We start from the raw sequence: 19,594 nt of genomic DNA on the forward strand, positions 1-19,594 counted from the left end.
TGCTTTTTTTGGTCTTCTGCATTCTTGTTATTAGTTGTGAAGAATCTTGTACTTCATAATTGCATGAGTTTTTAATTTAAAATGTATATATATTAGTTTAAATTTTTTCACTTCTTGTTTTAATGCCATTTTGTTTTTCATGGGTGCCGTCATTTTAATAACGGCTGCCATAATTTTGCTAAGGAAATAGCCTGGAACTGTGTGACCTGTGACATCATTGTGGTGATGAGATAATCGGTCAGTAACAGACATTTCCTAGTCCTCCAATATCCTGGCTAGCTCCTTAAGACTTCATGCACGTTCTCAATCCCTTGGTAAGTGACTTTTTGGCTGTAGTGTCTGATTTTGTTTCTGCTTTTGACATTTGTGTTTTGCTCTCCTGAATTCAATTCTTGTTCTAGTTTCAAACCTTTTTTTTTTTGCCAGTTTCTAGTCACATGGAAGTCTGAGTTTAAAAAAGCAGATGGACTTGCCAATGCTGCCACCCAGCTTAGCTGCTAAGGTTTTCTTCTTCCATTTTGAGAATTTTTTCTGCCTTTACCTTCTAGTAAAATAGATATAAAAGACAGCAAATAGATCTCAAACTCAAATCCAGGGTTGCATTTTAGATATGGACACCATACATCCAAGTGGATGTACTGTAAAAAACTGAAGTGAGTGACTGGCTAACATTATCTTCTGAATTTCCATAATGAAGTACAGGACGATAAATTGAGTTCAGTGTAAAACTATGTGTGGTACTTCAGTTATATGGATGTCATCATCCATAACATGAGTTTAGATTAATAATCTAGGGCTTGATATCTGGGTTGTGGTAAAGGACACTGAGGCAAGCTCAGATAAATGCTCAGAGGTGTATTTCAGACTTGGACACCAAGGAAAGCAAGAAGAACTCGTAACTGCACTGAAATTGCATGTTGATGTAAATGAAAGCAAGAGAGCCTCAGATGAGCACAAAGTGCAACATTACATAAGATGCTAATGTACTTGCTTTCTACCAGACGGTTACTTTTCTTTAATATCAATCAATATCTGATTGTACCCAATTTAACATTACAATGTGGTGTTTTGACACTTATATAAAGGACAATGAGATGGACTTACTTGGTTAACCTCTATGCTGATGTAATGAGCAGCAAGTTGAGCCCAAATGCACATTCAGCCTGACAGTTTTGGACACACAGGACAGCAAGTGGAACTCAGAATAACTACAGTTCCAAATTAATGTAAAGACAGAAACTGAATTTCAGATTGATATTATGAGCTAGATTTCTATGCACAATGAAATGTGAGTATAAATAGAGAGATGTATATATATACAGTGATCCCTCGCTATATCACGCTTTGACTTTCGCGGCTTCACTCTATCACGATTTTTTCTCATACACGCTTACGTCACTACGCATGTGCTTTCTGAGAATTTTTATCTAAGCCCCATGATGGCTCCTAAACTGCTTTTTCTAAGCCTTCTGACAATAAAACTAAGCGCTGGAGGAAGATGCTTACTATCCAGGAGAAGGTGAAACTCTTGGATATGATCAAAGATGGCAATACCCAACAAAAGCCTCCTCACACATAAGAAAAGACAGCACCAGCAACTGCCTATCAAGATGTTCTTCAGCCGCGTACCCAGACACCCACTGCCTACTCCTAGTACTCCTTCAGCGGAAGAAGACAACGACACACCTGCTGAAGATACTGCACTACCTGAAGACTCTCCTACTGAGGTCGTGCCTTCATAGGTTAGTGGTTGTGCTTAAGAACTGTGTGTGTGTGTAATTAAATGTACAGTACAATAATCTACTATATAAAAGCGGTCGGGATTGTCCTTCTGTCCCATGAGTGCAAAGCGTAGCGGTATTCCACTTATCACAGACTTACTACTGGTCCTCCCATCGTTCCCTTGCTTTTTGTGCGCGATGCGCCTGAAAAATAGACAAAATTATGTCTCTGGAAATAATTAATGTTGATGGAGTACAAATGCCTCACCGCGTAGTAAATATCAGGGGAGATGGTGCTTGCTTATTCTCATCTATAGCTTATTTAGTGCATGAAACTCCGTCTTTAGCGGTACAGATTCGGGCTGACATTGTACATTTGGACAGGCACTCGAGGGGATAAAAAAACTTGAGATGTTATGAATGGACACTTTGATGTTCTCATTCCCTACACTTACATGCCTGATTTAAACATGGAGCGCACACAAATTGAGGATAAAAGTCAGTCACCTTAAAAGGCGGGTGAGCCTAGAAATAATATGATATTTGTAACATCTAATATGTCTTATTTTCTCTTATTTTGTCTAATATATTGGGTAATATGAGTGTAATGGTGACTAAAGGGTGTTATTTCATGTCAAGAGGGCTCTAATAATGTTCAAAAACATATTTAGAAGGTCGTAAACAGGTTTTCTATACTCTGCGAAAATATTCGATTAATAAATAAAGAATCCTACTTCGCGAAAATGCATTTATCACGGTAGAGTCTGGAATGGACTAACCGTGATAAACGAGGGTTCACTGTATATATATATATATATATATATATATATATATAGTGAAAACGCTATAAAGGCACCCGACCAGACACAGAATGGACACGGAGGCACACGTAAAATAAATAAACTACTTTTCTACACCTGTGGGGCATGTCTTCCCCGTAATCCCCACAGGCACAACACAGACCCAAGCACAAATATACCAAATAAAACACAAAGCCAAAGCACTCTTTTCTTCCTCCACCACTCCTCCCAGGCAACCTCGTCCTCTTCCTCCCGATTCTGGCTCCTCGAGTGGTGGCTGCTGGCCCCTTTTATTGTCCACCTGGAAGTGCTCCAGATGCATGATTGCCAAGTTCCGGCTGCACTTCCAGGTGTGGTGAAAACACTACCCACAAGGGATCAGGAGTTCCAGATGAAGCCCCCTTGGCGGCACCTGCGGGACCCAACAGGGCTGCCCCCAACTCCAATTTCCATGCAGCCCTGCGGGAAACCGACGCACCACTCCAACCCAGGGGGGTGACCATCTAGCGACCAGGGGGAGGTATTGCACAGTCCATGGCTGCTCCCCCTGAGCATATAATGAAGGGGTGTCCTGGCTGGTCATGGACCCCGGCTGTCTGCCACAATATATATATAGTGCGTAAACTTTTTGGATGTCCTCGTGTATATATATATATATATATATATATATATATATATACTATATATATATATATATATATATATATATATATATATATATATATATATAACACACACTTTATGGACAAAAATATTGGGACACACTTCTTAATTATTGACTTCAGGCATTTCAATCAAATGCATTGCCACCGATGTATAAAATCAAGCACCTCACCTTGCAGTCTCCATTAATAGACATTTGTGAAACAAAACGAGTCGATCTGAAGAGCTCAGTGACTTCAAGTGTGCTACTGTGATAGGACGCCACCATTGAAATCAGACAGTTTGTGAAATTTCATCCCTGTTGGATATTCCACGGTCAACTTTAAGTGTTATTATTGGAAAGTGGAAGCGTTAAGGAACAACAGCAGCTCGGCCACGAATTGGAAGATCATGTAAAGTCACAGAATGGGATCAACGACTTCTGAGGTGTGTAGAAGTCGCCAATGCTCTGCTGATTCCATGGCTAAAGAGATGTAAACGTCCAAAGTAAGCACAAACACTGTGTGGTGAAAGGTTCATGGAATGGGTTTCCATGGCTGAGCAACTGAATGCAAGCCTCACCTCAACAAGTGCAATGCCAAGTGTTGGATGGAGTGGTGGAAACGTCTTCAATGGAGTGATGAATCATGCTTCTCTGTTTGGCAGTCACATGGGTAAGTCTGGGTTTGGCGGATGCTGGGAGAATGTTACCTGCCTGACTGCACTGTGCCAACTGTGAAGATTGGTGGAGGAGGGATGATGGTGTAGGGCTGTTTTTCAGGGTTTGGGCTAGACTCCTTACTTCAGGTGAAGGGTAATCTTAATGCTTCCGAATAACGAGACATTTTGGGCAATTATATGTTTCCAACTTTATAAACAGTTTGGAGAAGGCTCTTTTCTGTTCCAGCATGACTGAGCCCCAGTGCACAAAGCAAGGTCCATAAAGGCATGGCTGGATGAGTTTGATGTGGAAGAACTTGACTGGCCCGTACACAGCCCTGACCTTAACCCCAGCTTCTCCAGGATGGCACATCAATATGTGGCATTGCCAGAAGGTTTGCTGTGTCTCCCAGCACAGTCTCAAGGGCATGGAGGAGATTCCAGGAGACAGACAGTCAGTTACTCTAGGAGAGCTGGACAGGGCCATAGAAGGTCCTTAACCCATCAGCAGGACTGGTATCTGCTCTTTTGGGAAAGGAGGAACAGGATGAGCACTGCCAGAGCCCTACAGAATGACCTCCAGCAGGCAGGCCACTGGTATGAATGTCTCTGACCAAACAATCAGAAACAGACTTCATGAGGGTGGCCTGAAGGCCCGACGTCCTCTAGTGGGCCCTGTGCTCACTTCCTGGTACCATGGAGCTCGATTGGCATTTGCCATAGAATACCAGAATTGGCAGGTCCACCACTGGCGCCCTGTGCTTTTCACAGATGAGAGCAGGTTCACCCTGGGCACATGTGACAGACGTGAAGGGGTCTGGAGAAGCCGTTGAGAACGTTATGCTGCCTGTAACATCGTTCAGCATGACCGGTTTGGTGGTGGGTCAGTGATGGTCTGGGGAGGCATATCCATGGAGGGACACACAGACCTCTATAGACTAGACAATGGCACTTTGACTGCCATTAGGTATCGGGATGAAATCCTTGGACCCATTGTCAGACAGACCCTATGCTGGTGCAGTTGGTCCTGGGTTCCTTCTGGTGCATGACAATGCCTGGCCTCATGTGGTGAGAGTATGCAGGCAGTTCCTGGAGGATGAAGGAATTGATACCATTGACTGGCCTCCACACTCACTCGCATGACCTCAATCCAATAGAACACCTCTGGGTGGGACATTATGTTTCCGTCCATCCGACGCCTCAGACTGTCCAGGAGATCTGGGAGGAGATCCCCCAGGACACCATCTGTTGTCTCATTAGGACGTTGTCAGGTATGCACACAAGCACAGGGGGGGCATACAAACTACTGAGTACGATTTGGGGTTGCTGCAATGAAATTTCGGCCAAATGGACTCGCCTGCCTGCCGCATCATTTTTTCACTTTAATTTTTGTGGTTTCCTTGAATTCAGCCCTCTGTAGGTTGATGATTTTCATTTTCATCAAATGATGTGGCATCCTTTCGTTCCTAACACATTACTATAGCAGTCCATATCAGTAGAGAGAGACAGCAGGATTTTTTTTTCCATTTTCAAAGTGTTCCTTTAAGTTTTTTGAGCAGTTTATATATATATACTATATATATATATATATATATATATATATATATATATATATATTGTCAGGGATGCCAGGGGCCATGACCCGCCGGACGCCAGGAGGGACGGAAAGGGTCAGAGCCCTGCCTGGATCACGTGGGGTTCGCCTTCGGGTTGCTTTGGGGCCACGGGTCAAGGGCATGGAAGCCCTTCCCTGTAGGGGCCCGTGGTCACCGCCAGGAGGCGCCCCAATGCCTTGGGGACTTGTTTCCCCAGCACTCCTGCCACACCAGGAAGTGCTGGGGGGAAGATTTATGACGGCGCCCGGAGAGCAGCCGGGAGGACAGCCGGCACTTCCGCCACACTTGGGCGTGGCCAGAAGAGGATTGCCGGGAACACCTGGGGCTCATCCGGGTCCTCTATAAAAGGGGCCGTCTCCCTTCATTCGAGGCTGGAGTCGGGTGGAAGCAGGACGAAGCTCAGGAGGAGAGTGGAGGCGGGCCGAAGACAAGGCATTGTGGCCAGGACTGTTTGGGGTTTGTTTGTGCACTAAACTGGGTCTGTGTGACCATTGGACTGGGTCTTTGTGACCAATTAGTTGTAAATATTGTAGTAAATAAGCGTGTGGTGGTTTGAGAAACAACATGTCCGCCTGTCTGTGCCCGGGTGCCGTTCACATCTGGCGTAGTCGGCAGGATGCTCCGCCTGTTTCAAGGCGGAGACCTGATCAACAAAATATTGTTGTGGACGGCCCGGTGCAGCAGGGGACCCCACCCACGTACCGCGGGTGCTGCGTGCACACAGCCCCGCGGGGTAAAGAACCCACGGACCGCCAGGGGTCCGCAGGAGGGCCGTTATTCCCTGATGCGGGAGGCGGCGTGCCTACAATGAGTGCAGCGGTCTCCAGCAGCGCGCCGTTGCTGGAGGCGCCGGGGCGGCATGGCGTCAAGAAAGGCCACGCCGAGGAGGTGTCCTCGGTTTGGCGAGTCCGGGAGGTGAGTTCCCTGCCTAGCGGCAGCCGGCCCATGGGGGCCGGGCGTGTTTTCTTTGTTGCAGACAGGGGCTTCCCGGATCCACGTCAGTGGCAGGCGCATGCCGGTCTGCGGGGCTCCGGCAGCACAGCGGCAGCCGCGAGGGCTGCGGAGGAGGAGACGCTGCAGCTCCAAAGGGGCCGGCAACAACAAGGCTGCCGGCAACGCACGCCGCCGCAGAAGGGGAGCCAAGATGGGCGGACCAGAAGTCCCTCCCCTGACAGGCACGCGATTGGGCGGTGTGTCTTGTGTACCCGCCGATGACTGCAGAGGCGGGACCAACGAATGTCCATCACGGGCAGGGGGAAGACCTGATTGGGCCGGAGGAAAAGGCCCACAGGAAGTGGCGGCGTCGGAGGCTGACAGACAGGTAGGCTCCGCGTCGGTTAACTTCCTGTCTTTGCCGGCTGCTTTGGCGGAGCTGGGGTTGTCCCTTCAGCCCACAGAGCAGCGTGTGTTACAGATGCTATGTGCCCTCCGGGCTGAGGTGCTGGAACTGGAGAGGAAGGCGCTCGCGGCGCTGAGAACGTTTCAATCAACAGCGGACGGGCGCGACGCTGGAATCTCCAGCCGGAGAGGTACAGCGGAGACGGTGAGTACAGCCGACTCCGTACAGCATGCAGGAGGGTCTGTTGAAAAAGGCTGTGATGTTAACGATCAGTTCGAGTAAGCAGCCCTCCGACAGGAGTGCGGCGCCGCGGGCTGTATCGCGGGCGAGGGGAGTCGAGGGCGCTGAATGGACACGGGCTGCTAAGTGCCCGGGTCCTAGCGCCCTCCGCCCCGAGTTGGCTGCGGTCTTGCGCCGCACTATAGGGACGCAGACGGGACAGAGGCGCCTTTTATTCCATAAGGAGTCTCAAACCGTCATGGCGTCCCAGAGTGAACGGAGGAATAAAGGGCTGGGTGCCGATTCCTCCGATATGAAAGGGACGCAGACGGGAAAGGGGCTTGTGTTTGTTAATACAAAGTCGCGTACCGTCAAGGCGTCCCAGAGTGAAGGGAGGATTAAGCGGCTGGGTGCTGCCTCCTCCAACACGGTGAGACAGCGTTGCTGGGTGCAGCGACGGCTGGCCACCCTCTGGAGCGGCAGAGGGAATCCCTGAGGCGGCGGAGAGGCGCAGGCGGTGCCGGCGGCTCCATCATCGAGAGGGACATGGAGGCGCGGAGAGGATGCCGATCAGGCAAGTGCGGGTGTTTGGAGGGAAGCGCTGCCCGTGCATGGCACGAGCTGGGTGCTTTGGCAGCGTTCTGCCCCTGTATTCTCTTTTGTAGGGACGGACCCCGGGCGAGCTGAAGGAACCTCTTCGTGGTGGAACAGCCCTCTGATGTCGGGCCGTCTGCGGAATGATCTCTGCTGGTGCGCAGGTGCGCTCACAGCTGGAGGAGCCTACGGGAGCGAGTGGCTCGGAACAAAGGCGTGGAGGTCTCGGAGGGTGCCGATCGAGGAGGCCCCGGGTGCGGTAAAAGGGGGGAGCACAACCTGTGCGAGGCACAGGGATGCACCATGGGTTGGTGCTCAGATTGTGTCTCCGCCCCTGTCCCTGCTAGGAGTGCGGGGCCGGACCCCGGCTATCCTCGAGTGGGACCCGTTTCGGGGTTCTGCTGCCCTCGCGGGACGGGTCGCTCTTACCCACGAGAGGTCTTCGCTGGCTGTGGGGCACTGTCAGGGATGCCAGGGGCCATGACCCGGCCGGGGCGCCAGGAGGGACCGGGAAAGGGGCAGAGCCCTGCCTGGATCACGTGGGGTTCGCCTTCCGGGTTGCTTTGGGGCCACGGGTCAGGGCATGGAAGCCCTTCCCTGTAGGGGCCCGTGGTCACCGCCAGGAGCGCCCCAATGCCTTGGGGACTTGTTTCCCCAGCACTCCTGCCACACCAGGAAGTGCTGGGGGGAAGATTTATGACGGCGCCCGGAGAGCAGCCGGGAGGACAGCCGGCACTTCCGCCACACTTGGGCGTGGCCAGAAGAGGATTGCCGGGAACACCTGGGGCTCATCCGGGTCCTCTATAAAAGGGGCCGTCTCCCTTCATTCGAGGCTGGAGTCGGGTGGAAGCAGGACGAAGCTCAGGAGGAGAGTGGAGGCGGCCCGAAGACAAGGCATTGTGGCCAGGACTGTTTGGGGTTTGTTTGTGCACTAAACTGGGTCTGTGTGACCATTGGACTGGGTCTTTGTGACCAATTAGTTGTAAATATTGTAGTAAATAAACGTGTGGTGGTTTGAGAAACAACATGTCCGCCTGTCTGTGCCCGGTGCGTTCACAATATATATATATATATATATATATATATATATATATATATATATAGTGTATATATATATATATAGTTGCTTTTTGTTAATGTATTTAATTATTTAATTCATTTACTTCAGTGTTGCTGCATGCTACATGAAATAAGCCTTGAAATTAAAAATGTCACTTTCACTGGTCAAGGTCGAGAGGGCGGGCTCTAGCAAATCCTGTGTTTGGATTGGTGAATCGTCGGTGACTCTTTGGCCACTTAGGGCCACATTTATAAGCAGACACTTCAGATGCAGAATCCTGATGGTGAATGCAGAGCTTCTTGAATTAAAATTGCGCTTCATGGAGTAATTCTGTCCGAGTTTTTCTTGCTCTCATATCCTCCACGGATACACACGATCACCTCTTTGAGCCGCACTTGGCTGTGGCTATCAGGCAGAGGCAGAGTTGTGAGTGCGAGTGATTCCTTTACGTGTGATTCACCAATCAGAGCACAGTACTCGCTCGAGCCCACCCTCTCTACTCTGACAGTACAAGGCATGTTTCATGGTGCGTATACTGTCTCTAAAATTAATAAATGAAGAAATAATTAGTAATAATAATAAGAAGTAAGCAACAGAAAACATATTTCATGACATATTTAATTATTTATGTTCTCATACCATTTTACTTTTATTTATATTTATTTATACTAGTCAAGTCAGAAATTGTCTATCTTTGTAGTTATTCTGGTGTGTATTTGAAGGAGGTTGTTGTTTGTTATAATTTACTAAGCTCCTGAAACAGGCTAAATGTCCCCCTGGAGACAAATCATCTTGAGCCGTGTGAATGTGCTCTGCATTGTATTCATCCCAGCCAGTGAGCCTCCTGCCTTGCACCCGCTGCTGCATGGAAAAGCTCTGACGCTCTAACTGGAAATCTGAAAAAGGAATGGCAACATGATTTTTCAGAGTACAAACACATCCAGTCATTTTTTTTCCAAATTTATTTATTTTTATATATTTTTATATTTTTACAAAACAGTTTGACTACCAAAAAGTTAGTCAACAGTACACATTATTTTGTTTTGCTTGACCTTCTTTTTTTTCCTTTCTTTAACAGGATAACATCTTTGAACTTTACCAAGCCAGTGAAGCCTTTCACATCTTCTGTAGAGTTTGAAACCCTGACAAGTCTTAGCTCAAAAAATAAAATTAAAATAAAAATAAAACCCCATAACATAACATAACAGCAGGCAGACACACAGTCGGGCATTACTGGCGTGTCCCGCAACGTGTAAAACCAGACAGGACTGGAGCTCGCCTTGTGCTTTTCGTTTCTAACGGGACTTTATGCTGTTAGCAAAAAAGTGTGCAATTTTCTTCCTGTTTTTCAAGGTATGCTTTCTACAAAAATTGGCACATTCAGACATGAACGTTTAAAATATTGGACACGTGAATTTCTCTTATAAATACAACACATACTCATTCTCGCACGCACGCACACATATGCACTCCCACTCATTCACTCTCGCAGTCCACATCCAAACACTACATGGAGAACAGAGAGACCTGATGCCGTATATACAAGTGGATGTGATAAACGCAATCCTAGTATGCATAAATAAAAAAGGTGATAGTCCATTTATTTTTCTTCCTTTGTTTCTTTAAGCAACACAGAAGAGAAATGCCTAAGTTTTCTTCATCATGCTGAGGAAGCCAATACGTCCGAACAGACTGATGGATTTTCTGGATTCTTGGGCCATGACATCATGCTATTTCGTTTTCTTTTTGTTGTATTTTTTCTTGTCTTCATCTTCAGCTTATCTCATGTCCTAGGAAGGAAATAAAAGGAATACAAATCTGGTTTAAACACAGAGCAGGTGACCTTGGGTAGGTTTAACCCACCAATTTTAGACCCAATCATCAGGTGGTCTTCTCCATCACACTGTTTGTCAAGCTCAGGGTAGGTTCTGTATGATGTTCATCCTTGTTAATGGCATTCTGTCCAATGGCGGGTTCAAGCTGTTTACCTTTCCTGGGCTTCTCTGTCCACAACTCTTTGCTTGATGCTCATATGACTTCCTTTCTTTTATATCACTTAATATTGATTAATGGGCACTATAAATTGATTCTACTATAATCCGGCCATAATATGCATGAGGTCTATAAAGTGATTTTTTATCATCATCATATTACAGCTCCTAAGAAGTTCCGGAGCTGATGCATTTATTTTCATTAAGATGTGCTTTCAATGTAGACTCAGATGGGGAGCTATAATGCATTTAAATATAATTATGTTATAAATTTGAAGAAGATTCAGAGTGAACTGTATAAAGAGCTACAAGCAGGAGTATGAAGGCTCACATAACATGCTGCTAGTGAGAAACGCAGCCATTATGGGTTCAGACCCTTTCAGGAAAGTTGTTGACTGGACTGTTTCATGTGTGCAGTTCTGATGTTTCTAGGCTTCTTCTGTTGTTGTGGGCAACTTTGTTACCATGGAATTCTTTAATAATAATAATAATAATATATTTTATTTATATAGTGCCTTTCCCATGCTCAAGGCACTTCACAGAGTTCAAGAAAGAATGGCAGGGTATACAGTATATAGCATTGTACTAAACCAGATAAATAAATAGAGTAAGATAGTAAATTCAGAGAAAATAGCCTGACAGACAACATTATTGATGGTCTAGCACACACACATACAGGTTACATAAGCATATTGACATAAACTGAAAGAAGGGTAATAAAGTCAGGTAGAGCTAAAAGCCTTCGTGAACAGATGAGTTGTTTTTTAAAAGAATTCATGGAGTCACCTGATCTGATTAATTTCGGTAGGTCATTCCACAGTCTGGGTGCTATACAGTGAAGGCCCTGCTGTCACCCATGGAGTGTAGATTAATGTGGGGTACAACAAGATTGCCACAATCAGAGGACCTTAGTGGGCGGGCGGCACATAGTGATGGAGGAGGTCACTGATGTAGTTTGGCGCAAGGTCATTTAAGGCTTTGTAGATTAGTAGAATTTTATACTGTATTCAATTCTGTAAGACACAGGGAGCCAGTGAAGGCGAAGCAGGATTGGTGTGATGTGCTCACTGTTGCTGGTTCGAGTAAGGATTCTTGCAGCAGAGTTTTGAATACGCTGGAGCTGTGATATAAGATTAGAAGGGGCACCTGCCAGTAGGGAATTACAACAATCGATGCAGGATGTGATCAAAGCACGGACAAGTTAGAAAAGGAGAGGAAGGAGCGAACATGATATGTTACGGAGGTGAAAGTAAGAAAGTTTCTTAATGTGATTTACGTGAATAAGAATAATTAAAGGGAGGAATCAAAAATGAAACCAAGATTCTTTGCAGTAGAAATGAGATCACCGCCAAGATGGATTGGGAAGGAGCTCATTTTATTAAGTTGCATTTTAGTCCCAATTTGCAGGAGTTCAGTTTTGTTACAATTTAATTTTAAAGAGTTCTTCTCCATCCAGGTTTTAATTTCACTAATGCAGGTTGTGAGCTGAGAAAGCTCTGATGAAAATCCTCCTGAGTAAAGACTTGTATTATAAAGCAAAAATAATTAGTTTCATTAAATTAAGCTCAGATTTACAAGGGTAAGAATTCTAATGCACTTTAATTCTTAAAATCACAAAATCTACAAAACAATTAGAGGGAGCGGTAAAGCACTTGATGTCACATGATGTTCCGAATTCTCTTATTTGACTTCCACATGTTATCTGCTTTTAGCAATTCATTGACTGATACATATGAGCTAACTTGTAGTAGGCAATCTAAGGATCGAGTTTACGACCTTGTAAACCAACTTCAGGGCTGCAGTGCCAAATATGAGCAGATTCATGGGTAACACATGTAAACAGAGGATAGCAGGCGTCTGAAATTAGAGTCAGTGTGCCGTTACACAACAGAATATTCCACTTTCCGTTAGTTTTTTTTATTTGCCATATTTTGAATTAACATTTAGTCAGTCAGTCAGTCATTCTACAGCTCTCTATATACTAACTACAGGGTCATGGGGGTCTGCTGGAGCCAGTCCCAGCCAGCACAGGGCACAAGGCAAGAACAAATCCCGGGCACACATACTAGGGACAATTTAGGATCGCCAATGCACCTAACCTGCATGTCTATGGACTATGGGAGGAAACCGGATCACCTGGAGAAAACCCATGCAGACACAGGGAGAACATGCCAACTCCATGCAGGGAGGACCCGGGAAGCGAAGCCAGGTCTCCTAACTGCGAGGTAGCAGCGCTACCACTGCGCCACCGTGTCGCCCGAATTAACATTTATTTTTCACAAATTAATTTACATACATCTGAAATTGTCAATGATTAGCATCTCACCACTATGGAGCTCAAATGGAAACTGTGACATTCAGTTGCAACGAACTGAGCAAAACCTAAGTTGTTGGTCCCAAGTCGAGCTATCGCACAGCTGGCATGAAGAAAGTATTTCCTGTTCCATGCGCCAGCTAAGAGGTAACTTAAAACAGATTTTTTAGAGAAAATTAATTTTTACTGTGAAATGCACTTAATTGGTATATTAAAATAACACCCAGTTTTTTTTTTGTTTTTTTCTACATTTGAGATCATGGCTCTTTGTCCAGCAGCAGTAAGAATGCACAACTTTAAAGTGTTTGTCAGCCGCTCTTGTGCTTTCTAGCTGTGACGCTACACTGAATATCTTAATGTGAGATTCTCTACAAAGGGAAGATGATGGGTGCTGAGGCACATCTGTGGTTTGTGCACAGAAAGCTATTGAGCACCACCTGCATTTACTTCAGATTTCAGTGTGTATTATACTGTAGGTCAGATTATAAAGCATTTGGCTATGATTTGTAAGAAGACTCCAAATGGGCCCAAGAGGATTTCAGAAAGAACCATATTGGGTGTAATGCATTTTACTACATTTAGAGAATGGTTTATAAGAAATGTAAGTGCTAGCACTGTGGCATTCTTGTATTGTCATCAGGCTTACAGTAAGAATAATAAAGACCCAGTTTTATTCTCCACAATGTGATGAACTATTGCTTGCAGTTTATAAAGCTCTGAACATTATTTTTGCTCATAGTGTTCTGTGAGGGGTGGGCAAAAGTAGGTTTATAATTTTTTGCTCAAACTGCCAGCCTGTGAACTCACAACTGTAAACCTACTTTTGCCCACATTTGCCACTGCAATATCAGTGATTTATTTCTGGATTGATCCATGGAATATCTGACTATCTGCATTTACATTTACTTATTTGGCTTTATCCAAGGTGCCTTGCAACATTCGAGATAAAGTTGGTTACATCTGTTTTTCTGGCTTGCTCATGGTCAAACTGTGTCAGTCGCAGGATTGGAAGTCCAAAGCCTTAACCTCCGTGTCACACTGTTAGTCTGCTTCATGCCGTGGTTTGTATAAAATAAGGTTACGCACTGTGTAAAGGGCTTCATGAAGCATTTATATTATGATTAGCAAATAGTAGATAAGAAGATGAAGATTTGGAACAATAAAGTGACAGTTTTTTCCTGTTAAGGTTTGTATAAAAGCCCAGACTGGATTCTATAATGTGTTTGTATTTTAAATTGGCAATGAGTATAACAAAATTCAGGATAGGCTCTCTATTAGACCTTGTATTTCAGTCAGTCATTTTCCAACCCACTATATCCTAACACAGGGTCAGAGGGGTTTGCTGGAGCCAATCCCAGGCAACACAGGGCGCAAGGCAGGAACCAACCTGGGTAGGGCACCAGCCCACCGCAGAGACCTTGTATTGTCAACAGGTTATCATTTGAATGAAAGCTCAGACCAGGAACTTTTATTACATTTTTTAGAATTACTTTCTGGCCATATAGGAGCTCTGACTGAGAGCTTTAATATTGTTAATTAGTCTGCTACATAATACATGCATTACAGTCCAGCTAAAGTTTTTACAAAGGCTCAGACAGGGCCCAGTAATGTGCTCTTCAATATTATTTCACTATCGTCGGTAAAAAGATTCGGAGCAGAGGCTGTTCTCCGTTTTTCTTATTAGCAGGTTATAGATCATCAGAAAATTCAGAGGATGGGCACTGTAAAGTGCTTTTATTATAATCAGCCAACACTGGCATGTAAGATGGTTCTGACAAGGAACTATAAAACATTTTTATCCTCATCAGAAAATTAGTTTTTAAGAAGACTCAGTTGAGTAACTACTGTATGATGCATTTTGATTGTAATCAAGCTATGATTTGTGTGAGGACTTGGACTTGATGCTATAAAGTGGTTTTATTGTTATCAGGATGCAGCTTATAAAAAGATTCACAATGTATACCATAAATAGCTTGTTTTTTTGACAAGTAAGACTTTTAGTCTAATTATAATTATTATTGTTGTTGTTGTTATTGTGCTGTGTCAAATAAGAAAGTTCAGGCATGGAGCTATAAAGTATTTTTATTCACATCCAGCTAAGTCTCAAATGAGTACTCACAGTGATAGCTATAATACATTTTAATTATGATTACTATAATTAGGCTTTGGTTTACGAGATTAAGAGTGCGTGCTGTAAATTAATTTTATTCTCATTAAGCTATGTTTCACATGAAAGCTCACACTGGGCACTATAAAGTGTTTTTGTGAAACTGGGCTCTGGTATATATGAAGGTGATACATTTTTGCCTTATGTTGTTGTGGCATGGAAGATGTTCCACGCAGGGAGTTATAAAACACTTTGATTCTTCACAGACTGAGGTCTGTCGTGTTTCTTTTTGTTTCCATCGGTCTGAGGCCAGTGCGTAAGTAACGATGGGCTGTTGTAAAGTTTCTTTTATTGTACTGAGCCAATTGATCTATGCCAGCTGTCAAGAGAGATTTTTTTAAATCAGTTGGTCCAGGCTAGGAGATGAGCAAGCCCTTAACCTGAGATGAGTCAGCGTTGGGTTTAGTCTGCACCCACACACTACTACGTTTTGTTTAAAAATTGAGACTTTAAATGAAAACAGTCTCCATCCACACTACCATTTTCACATCATTTTCAAAGGTATCTCCAGACACACTAAAACAAAAAAAATGCATATGATGGGGACATTTGCCTACAGTGGGCATACGCTCATCAGCGGAAACAGGAAGAGAAAGAGTCCTCCATGAACAGATGGTTACATTGCCAGCCACAGGATTTATCACAAAACTGTGTCAACTGATAAATTATTTGTCTTTTGCACAGGTATGCAGCATTCATTTTGCAGCCAGGATCCAATCAGGGAAGGGCTACGTAATAAGCACAAACCAATCAGAGCACAATTCTCCATTTTCGCCTATCTGCACTGCAATGCTGAGTCAGCATTTCCAGAAATATACACTGTTGGGGAGCATTTTCAAAAGTATCCTTTTCCAGGTATTAAAAATACCAAGGCAGTGAGGACGAAAGGTAAAAACGGAGATGAATGTCTGCGTTTTTAAATGAAAATCTAAAAGTAGTGTGGATGTAGCCTTAGAAACTGCTGCATTTTCAGCATAGTTTTTACAGCCCAGCATTACTGGTTTATATTGCACAGTGGTAACCATAATTGTCCTTGTTGTCAGATACATTCCACCATGGGCCTACATGTTTTGCATGCTTAGAAGAGTTACTAATCAGCTTCTGGTTTATGAAGTTGGGCAATTGCTGTCACTTGGAGTTGCCTCTGCTCCAATATGGCTTAATGAACCTAAATGCATGCTAAGGCATGTTCTTGAAAAACAATGGCTTCCAAAATGATAGCAGCTATCTTCTATTATTGACTCAGCTCTTCCAACAAAATCCCAATGTATTCCCAGCACAAAAAGAGTATCAAACAGGCCTGCCAGCTAACGTTACGCTGCTTTGAGATCTGAGGAACCTGAATGCCAGAAGGTGTGGGCCGGACCCTGTGAGGAGCTAAATTGCAACATAAATCCCACTGGGATTACATGCTAAATGGGAGAGAAGCAGAAAAAGAGAAGTCTTTAGTAGAAATTAAAGTGAGCCATCTGAACAAAAGAAATCAGCTAAGTGAGGGGTTGCTGACCTTCTTTGCCTGTAAGGAACTTCTGTAACCTAATGCACCATCCCAAGGGGAAATGCTGCTACCTTTTGTCTGCCTGAGCTTTCATCTTTCCACTTTGGATATCTGAGAGGCCTAGGGGTAATCAAGGTTGAGGGGATAGGGAGCAGGGGTCTGGTGTCTTTCTAGGCTAGAGTGGCAGTGACTCTAGAGCACTGACTATATCGCCACATTGAGCACATTTGACCAGATCCAATGCATAAAGTAACAGGAGGCTGTGGTGAGCTGGATGACAGCATCTTGTGTGCCTGTGACCCCATCAAAATGATTTAAAAGCCTGTCTATAATGCAGAAACTCTAATTATCAGATGATTTCATTAACAGTTTTGTGATCCACAGCTGATGGCCATAATTCTCACGTTATCGCAACTTCTTCCTTGCTCTCTTTCTTATTTCTGTCACTTTCAGTACTTTACCAACAAGTGCAGGTCACTATTGTACAAATGCTTCCATTTCGCAAAAAACTTTATACATTCACAGCTAAAGTTGAATTAATCCATAAATACAGGAGAGGGTATCATGAGAATGGCAACTCTGGGTGCATGAAAAGCAAGTTAATATCTGTGAAAGTGTAACTGAATGACAAAGGAGGGAACAGTGCATTTAGAAGAGTTACCTTCCTGAAGTCAATAAGCATACTGTCCTTCTCATTCAAGGGCAAAGTGCTTCATATTTGTAACTTAAAATAAGAAATAATTTGAGACTGCTTTTGAGAGACATAAGAAGCAACAGACTTGTACAGATTTGTGGACCATCTAAGTGAATCAAAACTAGGGATTATAGTGGATGAACCTGAGAGCATGATAACCTCAAAGCTCTGAGCATATGCTTTGTCTTAAGGTTCTTATTCAATGTGCCATGTCTATTAGAGGATTCCAAGACTGTCAATTCCATATTCACACTGTGTACATGAGTATGCCTTTACAGAAAGTATACAATAAGGATGATGATTGGATGATCATGGATTACACTTAAGGCCATGTTACATTACATGACTTTTCCAGTGCACTCCTGTGAAGGCCCACCACCTAATGTTACATACCTATTAGTTAAGTTTAACTATTTTGTGACTTACCCCAACCAACTCAAACAGGTCTAATTTTGTCTTTAGTCGTATGGGTGGGCTCTGTGTGCATGAGAGCAGACAACCAATGAATGCTCATCCAGAAGTACAACGCTTAGAATGCAGTGACGAAGAATAAGGAAAGTGAACCTCACAAAGCGAAGAGAAGCTCAGATGTTTCATGTTTTACATACCACGACAGAATGGTAAAAAGTGAAAAGGGAAATTATTGTCGTTGAACTTGTTCTACCTGTTATCTCTTCATACACAACATTATTGGCTGCCACATAAAGGGACACGTATGGCAGTGCAGGAAAGTCCTCATGCAATCACTAAATATGACTTGCCAGCAATGTCCAGTCAAATAAGTCAACACAGTCCAGAGATGAGATCAACAATTCAAGGAGTTTCTCAGGGTCATAACGCGAGTCAGAAGTGGAAGCCTCATGTTTTAAAATTGAATCCTGTAAATGGCAGTTACTGAGTTATAGATAAAAGTTTTTAAAATGCTTTGTGATGCTGACTACAACAGTAGCATGATAAAAAAATGACTTCTTAATATTCAGACAGTGTTGCAAAATATGTAATGGCAATGCCTACCATTATAGATTAAAAGTACATACTAACCAATAAATTGCTTGTAATAAAATGCTTAACATATATACGCCAAAAAAACTGTCCAAATGTTTTTAAGAAGAACACTTGTACCATAAAAACTAAATACTGTATATGGAACAAGTATTTTCGTGCACACACTTTAACTGTTAAGCTAACACTGGCAATCATGCTATGTACTCACTATGCAAGACCCTAAATATGAAATAATTGACTGAGGCATATATGAACAGGCACCACAAATTGATTCTTGCCCTGGCTACTGCCCGCGTGGCTTGAGAATTCTACCCATGTTTATGTGTTGTCTTACTCTGGGTACATCCCAAAGATATGCATGTTAGATTAAAGGATGACTGTCAATGTCTGTGGAGTGAGTGTCCTGTGACGAACTGCCATCTCATCCTGGCACAATAGGCAGCCAGAACTTGCTGCAGTCCCAGTAGTTCTGTAATGTTATAATCAGGTTCAGAAATGTGAAGATTGACGGATGGATTACTGAAATATGAAAGATGACTATAAAAATGTTCATGAACCAACTCTTAGTGATACTGCATACTATGAAAAGCCTTTTTAATAAGCAGTATATATTGACAGACTGATGAATTGTTTTGCAGTGCAACAGCAGAGCTATAATGAAATGTGGTGTATGTAATAAAACTATTCTGAGTAATGGACTGGCTTTTAATACACTTAGCAACATTGTGCACGAAGAAAGGTAATATGTATCATAAAAACAGATAAATAAGTATCACAGTAACTGATACATAAACCTACTACCCTGGAAGCTTATTTGTGGATTAAAACTAATAAGGTAATGGATTGTTTCAGCTTAATTCACTTAACTATACAGAATCAACATGGGCTGGAAAAGATAAACTTTTTATAAGTTTTTCTTTTTTAATTCACCCTACGTCTGCTCTAAAGATGTCTCTTCAGTAAGCAAGACAATAACATCAACAAATAGGATGTGTGTCCTAATGTCTAGGGGATCGTCTGTAAATCACAACATCGCACATTAAACTTGCCTTGCGGTTTTGTGCACCTATACTGCTTGAAGCCCAATTAAAATAATTATATCTTTAAAGTGCTTCGGGACAGTGCACTATACCCAAGGTGTAATATAACACAGATCAGTCAATTCATTTACTGAACCTTCTTAATCCAATCTTTCTTTGTTAAAGTTAACTTATTAGGATCAAGATAAGCAGATTTTGAAAATGAATGAATAAGTGCTAGTGATGAAAACCACA

General features: G+C 43.5%; 1 protein-coding gene across 5 annotated transcripts in view; it reads right to left on the reverse strand.

The window, feature by feature from the left end:
• Positions 1-9,598: 9,598 nt before the first annotated feature.
• robo3 (roundabout, axon guidance receptor, homolog 3 (Drosophila)) overlaps positions 9,599-19,594 on the reverse strand; it is a 388,056-nt gene continuing 378,060 nt past the window's right edge. For all 5 annotated transcript variants that reach the window (XM_039764141.1, XM_039764139.1, XM_039764140.1 and 2 more), the window contains one exon: positions 9,599-10,441. In XM_039764141.1, the coding sequence (XP_039620075.1) occupies positions 10,430-10,441 (12 nt within the window). In that variant the 3' untranslated portion in view covers positions 9,599-10,429. The remainder of the gene's footprint in view (positions 10,442-19,594) is intronic.

The sequence above is a fragment of the Polypterus senegalus genome, chromosome 9, assembly GCF_016835505.1.
Source record: "Polypterus senegalus isolate Bchr_013 chromosome 9, ASM1683550v1, whole genome shotgun sequence".
NCBI lineage: Eukaryota > Metazoa > Chordata > Cladistia > Polypteriformes > Polypteridae > Polypterus > Polypterus senegalus.